The sequence below is a fragment of the Scyliorhinus torazame genome, chromosome 12 (assembly GCF_047496885.1).
Source record: "Scyliorhinus torazame isolate Kashiwa2021f chromosome 12, sScyTor2.1, whole genome shotgun sequence".
Taxonomy (NCBI): domain Eukaryota; kingdom Metazoa; phylum Chordata; class Chondrichthyes; order Carcharhiniformes; family Scyliorhinidae; genus Scyliorhinus; species Scyliorhinus torazame.
Genome location: NC_092718.1, coordinates 151,060,643 through 151,080,769, shown reverse-complemented (window position 1 = coordinate 151,080,769; position 20,127 = coordinate 151,060,643). Strand labels below are relative to the sequence as shown.

Here is a 20,127-nt window from a genome sequence, read left to right as displayed (position 1 = left end):
TGGGGTCGTCTGTGTCGGGTAAGCTTCCTATGTAGTGTATTAAAGCCTTGGTTAAAGTCTCACATGTCTTTGTGGTTCTTGACGCTTAGTGCATCAGACTGATAGACCCAGGCCCAGGTCTGAGGTTAATGCTTGTTTTAACTTTCCGTATGCTTCTTCCTGTTCGGGTCCCATTCTATGTGCTTGTGATAGGTCTGTACTTTGGTTAATATATCTTATGTTTCACCGCACTTAATATACTACTCGACAGACATTGAAACTGAGCTTCATGCATGAAGTAAATTGTCTTTTATTCAGTTAGTTTTGCGGATGTCTCTTATCAAGTCAGTTTTCTTGCAGATACAGAGTGTTTTAAAGTTCGTTTTGTCCAAGCAAATACAGAGTATGGAGTTGAATTCAATACAAATTACAGCTCTTGATATTTCTTCTAATTGAATACACGATACAGAAAAGTTGAAAATAAACAAAATGGCTGTTCAAAGATTAAATTAAATCAGATGATTCCAGAATGAATTGTTCAAACCGGCAGTACTTTTTAAGGTTAATGCTATCACTAATGTCTTTCCCCTTTCTGGCTGTGATTGGATTAAAGTAATTACACAGTTAATTCAATTTGATTAAGATGTCTGTCCATCAAATTTTAATATGTGGTGATTGAAATACGTCTTTCTTATGAGCCTTATCCGTTGTCATGAAAACAGTTTCTGGGAACACTGCCCAGAAACTTTAAGTTAGCAAAATGTCCTTGGTTTGTCTGGCTTCATTATCTTGATGTTTCTCATGAGGTTCAGCATTTTTATTGTCTTGTTTGAAATGTGTTTTTTTTAACAAATCATTTCAAGAAGTCATTTTAAATCTTGGGCCATTTATTCCTTTGCACTTGTTATATACTAAAAAGGTAGATTATATCAGCTGGGTGCCAGGATTCCCCCCCACCATACCAGTCTTTGGATTGGCTCAGCCATGGCTGCAAAGTGAGGTATGAAATTCCAACTGTAATTAAACAGTCCCAAGATCTTGCAAATTCCACGAACCGAGGTCGGGCAAGGCATCTCCTGTATCGCTACGCATCGGTCCTGTGGCATAGTTTGGGTTCCCCGGGATATTTGTTGCCCGAGATAAATGACGGTCTTACGTCCTATCTGGGCCTTTTAAGGGTTTACCTTAAGTCCTCCCTCTTCTAAGGCCTGAAGGACCACAGTCAATGTTGCGGCGTGACCGGGTTCATCCTCTGAGGCAATCGGTAGTTCATCTACATACTGCAGGACTCACTGCAATACCGGCTTAAATCCACCTTTTCCAGCAATGAGTTCATAACTCAGTGGAATATGACTGGGCTGTTGTGAAACCCCTGGGGTAGTCTCATCCATGTATACTGTTTTTCCCCCACCGTGAAGGCGAATTTATTCTGGGACCCTGGATCCAATGATATGGACCAGAATCCATTAGCTATGTCCAAAACTATGAATATTTTATGTTCAGGGTTTAAGTCGTTGAGAATGGTAGCCGGGCTTGCTACTATGGGGTGTAGTTTAGGGGTCACTTTGTTCAATTCTGTGTAATCAATAGTTAGGCGGAAGGTTTTATCCGGTTTGATTACCGGCAAAACTGGTGAATTTGTAATACTCTCGATCCGCCTATTCCCCCTTTCTCTAGGTCCCGAACAATTTCTTGTACTGCTTGTCATCTCTCTGGCTTAATGAGATGCTGTTTATGGGGCTTGTGCTTCAGTCCCAGGATGGTGTTGGGTACCATAGGGACTTCTCCCATCTCTTGCTTTGTCTTGGCTCATACCCCGTTCATCAGTCTGCATATAGTGCTGAAAAGCCCCATTTCCAGTTTCCAATCCCGCCTGAGGATGCCACTTTGGCCACGTGGTGGTAGTGGTGGTTAAGCCGGGCTTTGGTCCCGTCATTTCATGGCCAACGGATTTTATGATTTGCTGCATCTATCAAAATATTTAGTTATTTTGGTAGATCCATTCCCAGGACACAATCTTTGTTATTAGGCCATACGAAAAGTTGAACCGGTATGAGTTGGTCGACTATGTCTAATATAACCGCTTTACTTTTATAGGCCCGGATTCGCGAGCCTCCCACTCCAATTATGTATATATTCCTTAGTAAGTGGCAAGGGTATATCGGAAAAAGAGACGGCCGCTCCCGTATCAATTAACAATTGGCACCCCCACCCCCAACAGGGCAGGTACGTAAACACGATTGTCTAACCCTGTTACAGCGGGGGCTGCCCTACTTCAGCAGGCCTGTTCCTTACCCTTTTCTTTGAGCCTTTCTACGAAGGCTGCCTTATCCTTCGTATTGATCGAATCAATCCCCCCCATTTTCTATCCTTTGGCTCTGGTGTCCTGATTTCCCACAGTGACCGCACGTCCCCTTCTTTCCCCTACATTCCTTTGCCATATGTCCCGCCTTTCCGCAATTATAACAGTTTCCTGTGATTCTCTTGCTTGATTGGTCAACTCATGCTGCCGCTATCTTTTCTCGTTTTACTTGGAGTCCCAATTTGCCTGCCTCTTGTCCATCCAGGTGTCTGGCATCCACCTGACTTGCCCATTGGGCCGCGGCATCATAAGTGGGTGGGGCATATCACACCCATTCTTAGAATGCCTTGGTGTGTGGGCGAGAGTCCATCTTTAAAAATCTGAATAAAGGGGGCATCATCCCATTGGGGATTCACTTGTCCAGATGATTCGCAATAAGCGTCAAATAATCGTTCCCCATAATCGCTGCTTGGTTCCCCTTTCTTTGTCTTGGAGCCTGGATCCTTCCCCAATTTGTGAGGCAAAGCCGGTACACACGGTCACTTTAATCGGGTTATAGGCTGCCTGTTGGGCGGCCTGTGTTGTGTTCGCTGTGACTGCGCTTGCCCAATCCCCATCTTGGAAATTGACTGCTAGGGTTCTCCACTTATCCGCTAGACATTTGGCCTTTACTAATTGGTGTATATCTCGTGGGTGTAAATCATGAACCTCCCACATGTCTTCTACATTCCTCCAAAAATCTGTGTTTTTAAAACGAGGGTTAAGGGTGCCTAAATCTTTCAATGAATAGCCTTCGTTTTTCTAGTGGTATGAAGGATTTGTATGTATCATGTGCGACATTAGCATAACGTTGGACGGGGGCGCATTTAATTTCTATCATTTGTCCTTCGTCCTCAAATATGTCGGGCGGCGGAGACATATGGGGGTGGATTTTCTCAGTGGGAGGCATTTAAATGGTCAGTACTTAGTATTGTTGCCCGAGCATAATTTATACTTGTTACTAACTGGTGATCTAAGATGACCCCCGCCTTTTTGGTCATGTCTCGCTTCTGTTTTTCGGGGCTGTGTCGGGATCCCACCCATCTTTGATCATTTTCTGTACTAGGTCCTTTCGTTCTTGTCCGAACTCCAGACTCAGGGATCCCAAAAGAGCGACTTTTTACCTCGCTTTTCCATGATTTGTTATCAGTGTTGTCTATCAACCGTGTCTCTGGTTCCCCTAGGCGACTGTGTTCAGAGGCTTTACCAATCGTCCACTCACTTGGAGTGATGGTCCGGGCTTGTCACTCTGTCTCGGTCTCTGAATAAATCCCGTGACCGTTAACATTCGACCATCTGTGCATCTCGGATTCCCAACTAACTCTGGCCTTTACGTGGGGCACAATTACCCTCTTTATTCAGGCTCAGCGTGGGTCCTCGCGCAGCCGATTATCATAATACATTTAATAACGTAAAACACAAAGAATTAAACTGAGTCCCTTACTCACGTGGTCTCAATACCTGGTTCATTGGATACCGCTTCGCCGTTCGTCCGTCTCGCCGCGTGACTCTAATTTTTGGCGGTCAAAAGTTTGACTACTTGCCTGGTTCACCGACTCGAGCGACAGCCAGCTCTGCGGCATCCTGTTTGTGGCACCATTTGTTGCATGAAAATATTCACAAATAGACCCGAACGTGAGCAAAAGAAGCAATTTATTGTTGCAGAGCTCTTGGAGAAAGGTCCTAGACCCTCTCGGTCTTGCCGGCACACTTTCTCACTGAGCTGTGGCTTAAACTGGCTTAATATACACTTTCAAAAGCAGAATTAGTTCGCATTCTCATTTACATACAGCCAATCAATTCTCTTGGTATCACAGTTCATTCCATATATAGTTATCAATTCTTTACACTGTTACATTCGTCCAATCAATATGTTGTGCGCATGATTACATAAGGCCATAAGGTTATGAGTTGTCTGTCATAAGGTCACGAGTTGCCAGTCCTGGATGTTGATTTAGAGGCCTCCCTTCCTCTCGCAGCTGTTTTGACAGCTTAGAATAACTGCTCCTGCAGTCCGCGGAGCACTGTTCTTCACTGACCCATTGTCTTTGGAGGATACGTCTGTTCGAGTCACTCTTAGTCCAAAGTTCACTGTCTCAGCAGAAAAAAACCTTGTAGCAACTTAAAAGCTAGCATTAATTCACATAGCCAAGTATCCCACCATACACTGCCAAAGCAAAACATAAGCAGGCATTAATTCATATCCCAGCATGTTACCAAAGCAGAAAGCTTACACCAACGAACGATTTAATTAATCCCATACCTTTCAATTCACTTATTCACCTTTTTTTTCTCCAGCTGTTCATATGCCCCTTAGATTCAGCCAAATGTAAATCAGATGCTCCATTTATGAGGTTGACCAATGAGTGTTTGATGAAAATGAGAGGTACCAATAGCATTCAGGTACAGATTTCACAATGGAGGAAAATCGAGGCTACTCGACTTACTTTACTTTTCATATAACACGTGAAGCTGTGTCATAGCACGCGAGGCCAAGCAGATTAAAATAGCAGCGGTCAATTCCCTCTGTGTGTGGTGAGGTACAGGATCAATACCAAATATAATGGGCTTTTCTAAACCTGAAAATCGCCGTACACTGTCCAAGATCACGGTGTCCAAGGGATGATCAAAGTCATCTGCTTTTGCAAAATCTAGTTTCAATGCTTTGAGTTCCTGCTGCAGTAGAGTACTGTAACTGCTGCATTTTTTCTGGGTACTGCACAGAATAGCCATCTGTTTTGTTGTATAGCCTGCCTCAAGGTAATGTTTTATTTTGTCCCCTATGTATTCTGCAATCTCCTTTCTTGTCTTTTGAAATATCGTAACCTCCCCAGGTAAAGAATGTCCACAATTAGCTGCATCAGCTAATTTGGTGAGAAATCCATGTCTCATTTTGTTATTTGGTAACTCAATAATCTTCCTCATGTTCAAATGCACAAGTTCATGTATTTTCCTGGCATTCCGGACTCCTCTCGTCAATTCCTCTCTTGGATCCTGATCTTCAACCCTGGGCAATCCATTTGAAAAAATATGGGACATCTGGAAGTAATCTATGAAAATCCAGAAGACTCCTGGTCCATTAAGATGTGTGTCTAAAGCTGTTCTGAGTCTTTCAGCTTTAGAGTACCACTCACCATTCTCAGTGCGGAAGTTTTGAGCTTCATCAACGACAATGTGTTTCACTCTTGGGTAATGGTTTTTCACAAATGACTTCCTTGTAACACAGGTGCAATTTGTTTTTTGCCTAAAAAATAAATTCCATTTTACTTTGACTTTCGGTGAAAAACAGCTTAGAGTGACAAAAAGATATTTCAAAAGCAATAAATGATAAATCTTCCACATCTAGGTGTACAGTCAAACACGTCTCCAGTTGTTTCTGGGATGGGTTTTCAGCTGTGTTCTGTTGCAACACTCTAACCTCAGCCAGAAAGATGTGGAGGCTCAGGTCTCACTCCAGAAACATTAGCACAAAATCCAGGCAAACACTCCGATGCAGTACTGAAGGAGTGGTGCATTGTCAGAGCTACTGGGCGAGATGCTCTGTGTCGGAGGCAATGTTCTCTCCAAGGAGGAGATTTGTTACCGATTTAAGTTCCTATGGGAGCGCAGGTTGGGAAGCAATTCTGTATCCTTTGACATGCTATCAGGCGTCACCTCGAGCCATCCAGTCATTCAAGCGCGTGATTGCAAATCAATTACCGCTCTTTGATGTGGTTAATCTACGGAAACATTGGGGTTTCAGCACTTAGAATCACCCATCCATGAAGGGAGATGAATGAATCAAGACTGCCATTATTTTGTGGAAGCTATCAATCACAGCCCACTACTTAAAATGAATGAATGACTTTCAGCATGGTGCTGATCCAGATTTTTCGATTTTCTGCCGCATCGGGGACCTTGCTCCCGGTGGCGGGCAGCAGCGAATCAAGGCCGCTGTCTTTTGGAAGTGATGTTAAATTAATATCCTATTTGTCTTGTCAGATGAATTTAAATTCCCCCATTTTGAAGAAGTGGAGGGGAGTTCTCCCTGGTGTCAATGCTTCTTCCTCACCAGGATCTAAAACAGGTAATTATGACATTGTCGTTGGTAGGTCCTAACTTCATGGGATCACAAAATTCTAAAGCTTGATGACTCCGAAACGGAGCACGTTTCCATTTACAAGTATCTTGGAATCCGGCCGGGCCATGCTTTGACGTTTAATTCCCACATTGAGATTTTACAAGCTAAGATTAAGTCTAGACTTGGTTTTCTGTACCACAATATGCCCTGCTTACTCACCATAGCAGATACATCCTAGTTCAGATGTCTATCTGCCGGTTTTGATTGTGGTGACCGCGTTTATAAAATGACTACCAAAATCTCTCCTGGCAAGTTAGACGTCCTCTTTCAGTCTGTAATTAGGTTTGTGACTGGTAACCCCCCCCCCCCCCCCCCCCCCCCCCAATCACTGTGACCTGTGCTCCCTGATTAACCGGCACTCATTGCACACAAGGCGCCAACTCCACTGGCTTCTGTTAATTTATCGAAACTTGCTCAGGAAAACCCCTGCCTACTTGAGAAGCTGGTTACATTTTACTGTCTTTCCTTACAATCTGCGACTTGATCAAATTGGTCACTCCAAGAGTGGACACAGTCTTTGGTCGTAATTCACTTCAGTTTGCAGCTGCGGCCAATGACTGGAACGAGGCACAACTAAAGCTGATGCTAACTAACTTTATAACTGTTGATGCCTTTCGCTGAAGGGTAAAGGCTCTGTTGACTGATATTTGGACTTGCTGAAAACAGAAATTAGAGGAATTCATCATTCTTCGACATCAACCGTGACCCGGACTATAAAAATACACCAGTACATTTATCTCTGGTATTAAAGTTATAAAAAATAGATTTTACCTCATAAATGTCGTCAGTGGTTTATTTTCACAAATGTAAAGCACCTCGTCTTGTTTACAGTGGAATGTGTTGATAATTCTTTCAATGAGCTGCCCGGCTATAATTGTTTTGCCAGTCCCAGGAAGGCCGTGCACAAAGAGCTTTTTGCATTTCTCAATATTGTGTTTAAAATGAAGAATCTGAAATTGCTCTAATGTTAGCAGATTGAGAAATTCACAGCCAAGCTGGTCACTTAGGATGGATCTGAAACTCAATAGAACAATAGTCAGTGCTCTCAACAATGCTTTGATATCATTCCTTTTTAAAGAGCTATAAGCCCTCGGGTACTGAGCTTCTAACTTCCTTTTAGCCTCCTGGAGATTGTCCAATCGCACAGTAGGTGCATTACCGCCTTGAACTGATTCACGATCAGGACACAAAAGGATTTGGGGAATTACGCACAGTTTTCCTGCATAACCACCTGGATTCACCAGTTTGTCTTTGATCGAAAACGCCGTGTCTTTTGAATACTTGAAAACTTCATCACTTGCCTGTGTGACAATGGTGTACAATAGTGGAGCGCTCTTTGTGCTGACAAGCAGTACATCACAGATTACATCCCAGTTCTTTGGCAGGCCAATGTCAACAGCCCAACTTCGGGAGAAAATCAGAACTCCCTGACCTCCTGCAGGTTTCATTTGTGGGAGCAGATTCTTCAGAGCTGGATAATCTTTAAACAATTCCTTAGACAAGTTGACTGGTTCTATACTGATTCCACTGGAGGATGTAAATTCCACTGTAAGGAAGAAAACAAAATATCAAATATATAATACCGAATAAAAGCCACTGATGAAAAGGTTGAATGACATCTGAACAACACATGCTACTTTTATTGTTCAAACATCCAGCAATGTGTAACAAGGAAGTATCTTCAGAATTGTGACTCACCTCAAGTTGTTGGATAGCCACTTCCGGTGGTGGCCATGAGCTGAGCAGTCGCATAAAAGTGGCTCTCGTCTTTGGTTTAGGCCTATTAATCCCATCAAAAGTGTACCAGAAGGGGAACAAAATCCCCCAAACCACCGCCCCCAATCAACTGAAGTGCCAGCCAGGATGCCGAGGATGTTTGCTGACAGTGAAATTGCGAAACGCGGTTAGGCGGAGAATAGGTTCTGACAGCAAAATCGCGGCGCGTGCCGATTTGAAATCAAATCGCGATTCTCCGTCACCTCGACAGAGGCGACAATGCGTACCGGAATGCACCATTTGCATATCATTAGTGGGCCCGACCCGGAATTCTCTGATGCCTCTGCGATTCTCCTCCTCCAATGAGCCAAGTTCCCGACGGCATGGCTCACTTGTGCTTTTAAAAATTGTGAAAGGCTGATGAAGGAGAGAGAGAGAGGAGGTAGGACACAGAAGGGAGCGACTGTGGGCTGCTGGGCTGGACACTGGTTGGTTTGGGGGTGTGCCCTGTCAGAGCCGGGGGATGGGTGTTAACAGGCTGAGTGAGTGGGGTGACCCCCACACGGTACTGGGGTGGTGCCCAGGCAGGGACAGCCATTACAGTGGCCATCTTGCTGCGCACCCACTGACCACCCACCTTGGCCTCTGGCTCTGCAGTGACACTAGCCATATGGACGCCCTCTCCCTCTGCCCCAACCTGACCGCCACCCACCGATGGCCCCCACAGGGCAACACCCACAGTAGCTCCTACTGGGGCTGCAGTGCATGCACCTGGCAGGGGCAGTGCTGTAGCCAGTTAAAATGGCTGACTCCCGATTTAGAATGGCTAACCCCGATTTAAAATGGCGAACGGCAAAGGCTGTTGGGACAATCAGCCAACAGGACTAAAACAAGCAGCTACAGGTAGACTGTGTATTCACCTCTGGGAAGGCCAGACAAGATCGATACCAGGAACCATCAGCACAACAAAACACCAGCCATCTGCATACTAATGAGCAATCTCCGGGAACAATGTGCAACAATTTAGACACACAAAGCCAACCCAGACTTTATGGCGCCAACAGGAGCCTACACAAAGGTGAACGATCACCTCAAGACCACCCATCGATCAAGGAATCGCTCCAGCATTGGAGAATATCGAACCAAGTGATTGGGACAAAGTCCAATCACTTGGAACCAGGTACAGGGTCCGCCCCGAAAGGCGGGAAGCCCCTGGGGACTATAAGAATAGAGTCCAAGTTCAAATCGACCCTTCTGCACACCTTCAGCATCCTCCTGCACCCTTCTGCTTCTTCTTCTGACCGGGTCACTCAGCAACGCAGACCAACCCTTGACAGTGACCGGTCCAGCCATTGTGAAACATCCCGTAAGTCTTACTTCAACGCTCGCAACGAGATAGGCGCTCCTAGCTATCAATCTGTACCAGCTTCGAATCCCGCAGGCTCAGAACCCGAACGAAAGGCCATTCGTTTCCCTGACCTGGTGAGCCATTTCCAAGTTAAGTATTGGCCTGTTAGTTGTAGGAAGTAGCTTAGACGTAGAATTTATGCATGAGTATTGATTACTGTATATAATAAATGTGCTTTGATTTAACTCTTACTAAGCGGTGTATTGGATTATTGATCATTACTCGGACTTGAACCACGTGGCGGTATCAGAAAGATATCTGGCGACTCAAGAGCAAAGGTGATAGAACAGAGCAATTAAACTAAGGCTAAAGTTAGCAACAACAGTGCCAGCCGACGGTATCCCTGGCATCAGGGATGGACGCCAGGGCCAGAGGCCCCCACGGAGTCAGCCACGGATGGGGCCAAGGGTGCGGGGTTGGGGTGGGGAGGAGACATGTGGGGGCAGAACCCATGATGCCAACTGGGGCCACCATGTAGCCGTTGAACCTGGTTGGGCATGGGGATACGCACCATGCTAACTTGTCGGCCTTTCAACCCCTGCAGACAATGGATATTGGAATTCATGCAGCAACAGTAGCCTTCCACCTAGTCCCCAGAACAGGCGGTGGACTGTGGTGACTAGGGGTTTTTCCCAGTAACTTCATTGAAGCCTACTTGTGACAATAAGCGATTATTATTATTATTATTATGTTACCAATGATGGGTATGTCCAGAACCAAGGGTCATAGTCTGAGGATTCAGGATAAACCATTTTAGACAGAGATAAGGAGACATTTCTTCACACAAAGAATGGTGAGCCTGTGGAATTCATTACCACAGGAAGTTGTTGATGCTAAACTTTGAATATATTCAAGAGGTGGCTGGATATAGCACTTGTTGAGAATGGGATCAAAGGCTTTGGGGAGAAAGCAGGATTAGGCTATTGAGTTGGATGATCAGCCATGATCGTGATGAATGGCGGAGCAGGCTCGAAGGGCCAGAAGGCCTCCTCCTGCTATCGTCTATGTATCTCTGTATCTATAAGGGAATTGATACGTACCTGCCAAAAGTTGACTCCACAGGGTGGATAACATCAAAGGGAAAGAAATAGTATAACTGTAGAACACTAACTAAGGGAAAAAAAGGAGAGACTGCAAACATCAGAACTACAGCAGTTGCAGAATTAGGACACGATTCTCTTGCTGCGTTGTGCTCAAGCGAGAGCACAGCACGGCCGGAGAATCCCGGGAGAACCCTCCAACAGCCACCACACCTCGCAGGATCAACCAAAGTCCCTCGAGAGTTGGAACTACGGGACCAAATGACCCTCAAGGAAGTAGGTCATATCCTCCGGCGATTCTCTTGCCTCCCACGGAGGCTGCAGCCGGGCACCGATCAGTGCTGGTCCACACAAACGTGGACCAGGTGGAATGGCACAGAGGAGGGAGCTCCCTGACCCTCCCCTGGAACATGGGCACTTTGGCACTGCCCAGCTGACACCTTACCACTGCCACCCTGGCACTGCCACGGTACCTGTGTGGCACTGCCAAAGTGGCTGAGTACTGCCTGGGCGCCACTGGGTTCCCGGGTGTAAGGGTGGCACTGCCAAGGGTCAGGGCCCGAGAGCGGCCATGCCCATGAAATTAGGGTAGGGGAGTGCAGGGCAGGTAAGTAGGTGTCTCTGGGAGGTTGGAGGGGTGATGGTGGTGGTCCTGGAAGGGAGGAGGTGCTATAAGGAGATTTGGGGGGCCTGAAGAGGGGGGACCCCCAACGACCCCATAGCAGGGTGTTCTCACTTGTGGGGTAGAACCCATGTGTGTGGAGGGTGACATTTCCCATGGGTGGATGGGGGGAGGAGGGCCCAAAAGCTCACTTAGAGGTTTCAAAATGACGGCCCGATCTCCGAGTTCAGCTCCCCAGTGCTGAAAATGATTCTAAGTGTGGGCTAAACCGGTGAGAAACTCCCCAGGCCCTGAAATGTGACTAAGTGTCATTGAAAAGCGGTGGGGAACTCACCGGCAGAGCTGGCGGGAAACTCCCTGAAAAACCCGCCAGAAATTAACTTTGAATTTGTTTGGGAGAATAGCGGCCATAGTCTTCCTAAAGAAGTAGCCATTTTTCGCCTTGCTGAACCTGAAGATCATTTCCCAGATGTGGCCACGTTAACATGAGCCTGGTAATTACTTGCAGGATTTAGCTCCTGGAATTACTTAATGTTGGATGTTGTTTGGGAAAAGGGGTGTCTGACAGTTCAGGTAATGAAGGTAGTTGGGGACCAAGGGACATTTTCTTGTAAAATGATGAGTGTATAGTTATCATAGTGTACTTGAGTATCCTGGTGTATTATGGTCCTTCTTGTCATGTGTGTTATTGTCTTTCTTTTAAGTTAGTAAATATTCTTTATTAATTGTTAGAAATCAACTGGACTGTTCCTCACTGGGTTGTTCTTGTTCCTCACATTATACCAAAAAAACAGTTACACCACTACAAACCAATGTTCCAAGTTACCCTTCTGGGTTTTGGGACAACATCACATTTAACATCAGCCTAGTTTGTAACAACAGAGTAGACATGGAAAGGGTGTTTCTTCTTGTGGAACAATCTAGAACTAGGGGTCATTGTTTAAAAATAAAATAAGGGGTCACGCATTAAAACATAGATAAGGCTAAATGTTTTCAGTCAGAGGGTCGTGAATCTTTGGAACTTTCTCCCTGATAAGGCAGTGAAAGCAGAGTCTTTGAATATTTTTAAGAAATAGATAAATTCTTGATAAGCAAGGTGCTGATAGGTTGTCGGGGATAGACGGGATGCAGACTTGCGGTTACAATCAGATCGACCATGATCTTATGAAATGAGAGCAAACTCGAGGGGCTGAATAGTCTATTCCTGCTCTTTATTCTTATGTTTGCTTTTCAGGGCTCCAGCAAAAGGTGGAAGATTTAAGACTAGCTAAGTTAGTGTGGGGAACCACTGTATTATGGGATGTAAAGTAGGACCTGGACTACAGGTTCGCCAGTAGCCCCTGCCGGCTGGCTCCACCCACGGAGAACTGTATAAATATGCGTGACCTCCAGTGCCCTGCCATTTCGCCAGCTGCAGCAGGAGGCCACGCATCTGACTGCAGTAAAGCCACAGTTGTACCCAATCTGCGTCTTTGTGCAATTGATTGCGCATCAATTTATTGCAGTCAGATTTTTCCACAGAATGGATATCAGAATCAAACCAGATCGCCTGCAGCTGGATCCGCACTCGCCTGATAAGACTTTAATCACTGGCTAGCCTGTTTTGAGGCCTACATCAACACTGCGAACCCCGCGCCAACAGAGGCTCAGAAGATAAACGTCCTGTACTCCAGACTGAGCTCCAGCGTGTTCCCGTTGATGCAAGACGCCTCGAATTACGCGAAAGCAATGGCACTCCTTAAAGAACACTATGCTCAGAAGACGTACACGCTCTTCGCCAGGCATATACTCACCACCCGCTCGCAACTACCTGGTGAGTCCATTGAAGACTTCTGGCGCGCCCTAATTCCACTCGTCCGGGACTGTGACTGTCAGGCCATTACGGCCGCTGAACACGCTAATCTCCTCATGAGCGATGCTTTCGTGACGGGGATTGCGTCGGACCGCATCCGAGAACAATTACTGGAAGGGGCCACGCTCGAACTAGTGGAGACGAAAACCTTGGCGCTCTCCATGACGGTCGCATCCCGTAATGTACAATCGTACCTCTCCCGCCACGCTGCCCACCCTTCTACCTCTTCCTACCCCTCCTGGACCCCACCGACGACCTCCTCAGCTGGGGCCCTGCCTTCCCAATACGCCTGCGCGCACGCCGATCCACGCACCCCGGGGGTCCCCGCTGCTACTTCTGCGGTCAGCAGAAGCACCCCGCCAACACTGCCCGGCCCGCACTGCCGTTTGTAAATCCTGCAGTAAGAAGGGCCACTTCGCGGCTGTGTGCCAGGCCCGCGCAGTCACTGCGATCGTGCCCGCTATCGCCCCCTCCCCCATGCCAAACGCACAATGGGAGCTGCCATCTTCCCCTCCCGGGGCCATGTGCGACCAATGGGCGCCGCCATCTTGTCCCCCCTCAGCCACGTGCGCCCCATGGGCGCCGCCATCTTGTCCTGATCCCGCAATGTGCGCACCATGGGCGCCGCCATTTTGTTCCCCACAGGGTCTCTGGACATCCCGACATCGGAACCGCACACGCTTGCCATCCAAATCATCCAACGCCTACCCGCAGCTTGCTTCGATGTGCGGACCAATCTCGCCCGCACAACCTGGCCACCGCGTTGACGACGGTGAAAATCAACGGCCACGTGACCTCGTGCCTGCTGGACGGAGCACCAAAATCTTCGTACTCCCAGATACGGTAAGGCGCTGCTCCTTCGCGCCGCGGTCCATCCTGCCAATCAAAGGATCTCCCTAGCCTCCGGATCCCACTCCGTCCCGATCCGAGGCTTCTGTACAGTCACCCTCACTGTCCAGGGCGTAGAATTTAGTAACCTCCGCCTCTATTTGCACTGAGTGCTGAATTTGGTGCTTTTTGAGTGCTATAGTAAGAGTTTGGTGACCGAGGGAGTATAAGGCTTCATTTTTAGCTAAAGTTTAGTCTTTCTTTTATTTAGTTAATTAACTTAAAAGTTGCTGTTTGGTTTAGAAGAAGGTGAATTTTCAATAAGCTTTAAACAGGCTTCTACTTGTAGGCACTTGCAGCTGGAGCTTGTTAATTAGTTAATTGGATTAGGCCAGTTTTTCAGAGGCTAGATTCACAGTATAAAAGTGATCCCCTACAGTGCAGACTTTGTTTGCACTGAGTGCTGAATTTGGTGCTTTTTGAGTGCTATAGTAAGAGTTTGGTGACCGAGGGAGTATAAGGCTTCATTTTTATCTAAAGTTTAGTCTTTCTTTTATTTAGTTAATTAACTTAAAAGTTGCTGTTTGGTTTAGAAGAAGGTGAATTTTCAATAAGCTTTAACCAGGCTTCTACTTGTAGGCACTTGCAGCTGGAGCTTGTTAATTAGTTAATTGGATTAGGCCAGTTTTTCAGAGGCTAGATTCACAGTATAAAAGTGATCCCCTACAGTGCAGACTTTGTTGGCACTGAGTGCTGAAATTGGTGCTTTTTGAGTGCTATAGAAAGAGTTTGGTGACCGAGGGAGTTAGGTGAGGATGGAGTAAGGTGCTCCTTTCATTTTGTTTCCGACATTTCCGCAAAGAGTGCGAAGAGAGCCAGGAGTTTACAGAAAGTGCAGCTGACTGGGAGCAGAGTCGGAGGGCGGAGATCTAGTTAGTCCACAGTGCATCTATATTCTGTCAGGTAAGAAGGGATGGAGGCTAGGCCAGTTGCATGCTCCTCCTGTAGGATGTGGGTGGTGAGGGATACCACCGGTGTCCCCGCTGACTATACCTGCGGGAAGTGCACCCAACTTCAGCTCCTCAAAGACCGTGTTAGGGAACTGGAGCTGAAGCTGGATGAACTTCGGATCATCCGGGAGGCAGAGGGGGTGATTGAGAAGAGTTACAAGGAGGTAACCACACCCAAGGTACAGGACAAGAATAGCTGGGTTACAGCCAGGGGGAAAAAAACAAACAGGCAGACAGTGCAGGGATCCCTCGTGGCCGTTCCCCTTCAAAACAAGTATACCGTTTTGGATGCTGTTGGGGGAGATGACCTACCGGGGGAAGGCCCTAGCGGCCAGGTTTCTGGCACTGAGTCTGGCTCTGGGGCTCAGAAGGGAAGGGGGGAGAATAGAAAAGCAATAGTTGTAGGAGATTCAATGGTTAGGGGAATAGATAGAAGATTCTGTGGTCGCGAGCGAGACTCCCGGAAGGTATGTTGCCTCCCGGGTGCCAGGGCCAGGGATGTCTCGGATCGTGTCTTCAGGATCCTTAAGGGGGAGGGGGAGCAGCCAGAAGTCGTGGTGCACATTGGTACCAACGACATAGGTAGGAAAAGGGGTGTGGAGGTAATAAACAAGTTTAGGGAGTTAGGCTGGAAGTTAAAAGCCAGGACAGACAGAGTTGTCATCTCTGGTTTGTTGCCGGTGCCACGTGATAGCGAGGCTAGGAATAGGGAGAGAGTGCAGTTGAACACGTGGCTGCAGGAATGGTGTAGGAGGGAGGGCTTCAGGTATTTGGATAATTGGAGCGCATTCTGGGGAAGGTGGGACTTGTACAAGCAGGACGGGTTGCATCTGAACCAGAGGGGCACCAATATCCTGGGAGGGAGGTTTTCTAGTACTCTTCGGGAGGGTTTAAACTAATTTGGCAGGGGAATGGGAACCGGATTTGTAGTCCAGCAACTAAGGTAGCTGATATTCAGGACGCCAAAGCGTGTAATGAGGCAGTGGGGAAGGGAACACTGACAAAGGAGAGTACTTGCAGGCACGGAGATGGGTTGAAGTGTGTATACTTCAACGCAAGAAGCATCAGGAATAAGGTGGGTGAACTTAAGGCATGGATCGGTACTTGGGACTACGATGTGGTGGCCATCACGGAAACTTGGATAGAAGAGGGGCAGAAATGGTTGTTGGAGGTCCCTGGTTATAGATGCTTCAATAAGATTAGGGAGGGTGGTAAAAGAGGTGGGGGGGGTGGCATTATTAATTAGAGATAGTATAACAGCTGCAGAAAGACAGTTCGAGGAGTATCACCCTATTGAGGTAGTATGGGTTGAAGTCAGAAATAGGAAAGGAGCAGTCACCTTGTTAGGAGTTTTCTATAGGCCCCCCAATAGTAGCAGAGATGTGGAGGAACAGATTGGGAAACAGATTTTGGAAAGGTGCAGAAGTCATAGGGTAGTAGTCATGGGCGACTTTAACTTCCCAAATATTGAGTGGAAACTCTTTAGATCAAATAGTTTGGATGGGGTGGTGTTTGTGCAGTGTGTCCAGGAAGCTTTTCTAACACAGTATGTAGATTGTCCGACCAGAGGAGGGGCAATATTGGATTTAGTACTGGGTAATGAACCAGGGCAAGTGATGGATTTGTTAGTGGGGGAGCATTTTGGAGATAGTGACCACAATTCTGTGACTTTCACTTTAGTAATGGAGAGGGATAGGTACGTGCAACAGGGCAAGGTTTACAATTGGGGGAAGGGTAAATACGATGTTGTCAGACAAGAATTGAAGTGCATAAGTTGGGAACATAGGCTGTCAGGGAAGGACACAAGTGAAATGTGGAACTTGTTCAAGGAACAGGTGCTACGTGTCCTTGATATGTATGTCCCTGTCAGGCAGGGAAAAGATGGTCGAGTGAGGGAACCATGGTTGACAAGAGAGGTTGAATGTCTTGTTAAGAGGAAAAAGGAGACTTATGTAAGGCTGAGGAAACAAGGTTCAGACAGGGCATTGGAGGGATACAAGATAGCCAGGAGGGAACTGAAGAAAGGGATTCGGAGAGCTAAGAGAGGGCATGAACAATCTTTGGCGGGTAGGATCAAGGAAAACCCCAAGGCCTTTTACACATATGTGAGAAATATGAGAATGACTAGAGCGAGGGTAGGTCCGATCAAGGACAGTAGCGGGAGATTGTGTATTGAGTCTGAAGAGATAGGAGAGGTCTTGAACGAGTACTTTTCTTCTGTATTTACAAATGAGAGGGGCGATATTGTTGGAGAGGACAGTGTGAAACAGATTGATAAGCTCGAGGAAATACTTGTTAGGAAGGAAGATGTGTTGGGCATTTTGAAAAACTTGAGGATAGACAATTCCCCCGGGCCTGACGGGATATATCCAAGGATTCTATGAGAAGCAAGAGATGAAATTGCAGAGCCGTTGGCAATTATCTTTCCGTCCTCACTGTCAACAGGGGTGGTACCAGGGGATTGGAGAGTGGCGAATGTCGTGCCCCTGTTCAAAAAAGGGACTAGGGATAACCCTGGGAATTACAGGCCAGTTAGTCTTACTTCGGTGGTAGGCAAAGTAATGGAAAGGGTACTGAAGGATAGGATTTCTGAGCATCTGGAAAGACACTGCTTGATTAGGGATAGTCAGCACGGATTTGTGAGGGGTAGGTCTTGCCTTACAAGTCTTATTGAATTCTTTGAGGAGGTGACCAAGCATGTGGATGAAGGTAAAGCAGTGGATGTAGTGTACATGGATTTTAGTAAGGCATTTGATAAGGTTCCCCATGGTAGGCTTATGCAGAAAGTAAGGAGGCATGGGATAGTGGGAAATTTGGCCAGTTGGATAACGAACTGGCTAACCGATAGAAGTCAGAGAGTGGTGGTGGATGGCAAATATTCAGCCTGGACCCCAGTTACCAGTGGCGTACCTCAGGGATCAGTTCTGGGTCCTCTGCTGTTTGTGATTTTCATTAATGACTTGGATGAGGGAGTTGAAGGGTGGGTCAGTAAATTTGCAGACGATACGAAGATTGGTGGAGTTGTGGATAGTGAGGAGGGCTGTTGTCGGCTGCAAAGAGACATAGATAGGATGCAGAGCTGGGCTGAGAAGTGGCAGATGGAGTTTAACCCTGAAAAGTGTGAGGTTGTCCATTTTGGAAGGACAAATATTAATGCGGAATACAGGGTTAACGGTAGAGTTCTTGGCAATGTGGAGGAGCAGAGAGATCTTGGGGTCGATGTTCATACATCTTTGAAAGTTGCCACTCAAGTGGATAGAGCTGTGAAGAAGGCCTACGGTGTGCTCGCGTTCATTAACAGAGGGATTGAATTTAAGAGCCGTGAGGTGATGATGCAGCTGTACAAAACTTTGGTAAGGCCACATTTGGAGTACTGTGTACAGTTCTGGTCGCCTCATTTTAGGAAGGACGTGGAAGCTTTGGAAAAGGTGCAAAGAAGATTTACCAGGATGTTGCCTGGAATGGAGAGTAGGTCTTACGAGGAAAGGTTGAAGGTGCTAGGCCTTTTCTCATTAGAACTGAGAAGGATGAGGGGCGACTTGATAGAGGTTTATAAGATGATCAGGGGAATAGATAGAGTAGACAGTCAGAGACTTTTTCCCCGGGTGGAACAAACCATTACAAGGGGACATAAATTTAAGGTGAAAGGTGGAAGATATAGGAGGGATATCAGAGGTAGGTTCTTTACCCAGAGAGTAGTGGGGGCATGGAATGCACTGCCTGTGGAAGTAGTTGAGTTGGAAACATTAGGGACCTTCAAGCAGCTATTGGATAGGTACATGGATTACGGTAAAATGATATAGTGTAGATTTATTTGTTCTTAAGGGCAGCACGGTAGCATTGTGGATAGCACAATTGCTTCACAGCTCCAGGGTCCCAGGTTCGATTCAAGGAGGGCGTCGGACCGGCTTCACAAGAAGATGTCTGACGGATCTTGCGGGGCTGCGGAGGAAAGGAGGTCCTCCTTCAGAGAGGACGGCCCGACGATTGGTGGGCACCGATCGCGGGCCAGACCCCATTTGAGGCCCCCCCCGGTGCAGGATCCCCCCTCGCCCCCCCGCAGGCCACCCCCCCCCCCCCCCCCCCACCCCCAGCGTTCCCGCACTGTTCCCGCCGGCAGCGACCAGATGTGGACACCGCCGGTGGGAACCCACCATTTTTGGCAGGCCGCTCGGCCCATCCGGGCCTGAGAATAACCGGGGTGCTGGAGAATCGCCATTTTGGGTGTCTCGGGCGATTCTCCGGACTGCGCCGCGCGGAACTCGACGGGGCCGTTCTCGTCGTTTGGGTGAATCGCGGGAGGGCGTCGGACCGGCTTCACAGGAAAATTTGGCGACCCAGGCGATTCTCCCAACCGGCGCGGGAGCAGAGAATCTGCTATTCAGAATAGACCTACCAGAAATGAGATCACAGTCGGATAGAGTCGAGGAGTGCATGACCATTGGAAAACTCAACATTGGCCCTAGGCTCAATTAAGTCACACAAATATGCATTAAACACAAGACCACGGCACAGAGAACCTGGGTTCAATCCCGGCCCTGGGTCACTGTCCGCGTGGAGTTTGTACATTCTCCCCGTGTCTGCATGGATCTCATCCCCACATCTCAAAGATGTGCAGGGCAGGTGGATTTGCCCTTAATTGAAAAAAAAGAATTGATTACTCCAAATTTATTTAAAAAACACATCAAATATCCAATAGCTGCTTGAAGGTCCCTAATGTTTCCAACTCAACTACTTCCACAGGCAGTGCATTCCATGCCCCCACTACTCTCTGGGTAGAGAACCTACCTCTGATATCCCTCCTATATCTTCCACCTTTCACCTTAAATTTATGTCCCCTTGTAATGGTTTGTTCCACCCGGGGAAAAAGTCTCTGACTGTCTACTCTATCTATTCCCCTGATCATCTTATAAACCTCTATCAAGTCGCCCCTCATCCGTCTCAGTTCTAATGAGAAAAGGCCTAGCACCTTCAACCTTTCCTCGTAAGACCTACTCTCCATTCCAGGCAACATCCTGGTAAATCTTCTTTGCACCTTTTCCAAAGCGTCCACATCCTTCCTAAAATGAGGCGACCAGAACTGTACACAGTACTCCAAATGTGGCCCTGGAAAATATCATTTTCACAAAAAGAATGGTAAAACTATGAAAATTATAATTATCATTTGAACACACAAAATCAAGTTCAGAAAAAGCTGCAGACTCTCAGCAG

At 47.0% G+C, this 20,127-nt stretch overlaps 1 protein-coding gene across 1 annotated transcript in view; it reads right to left on the bottom strand.

Annotated features, from left to right (window-relative positions):
- Nucleotides 1–273: 273 nt before the first annotated feature.
- Nucleotides 274–20,127, bottom strand: part of LOC140386661 (schlafen family member 13-like) — a 32,230-nt gene continuing 12,376 nt past the window's right edge. The window contains exons 4-5 of the mRNA XM_072469192.1: nt 7,212–7,986; nt 274–5,564 (exon numbers count right to left, since the gene is read on the bottom strand). Of these exons, the coding sequence (XP_072325293.1) occupies nt 4,769–5,564; nt 7,212–7,986 (1,571 nt within the window). The 3' untranslated portion in view covers nt 274–4,768. The remainder of the gene's footprint in view (nt 5,565–7,211; nt 7,987–20,127) is intronic.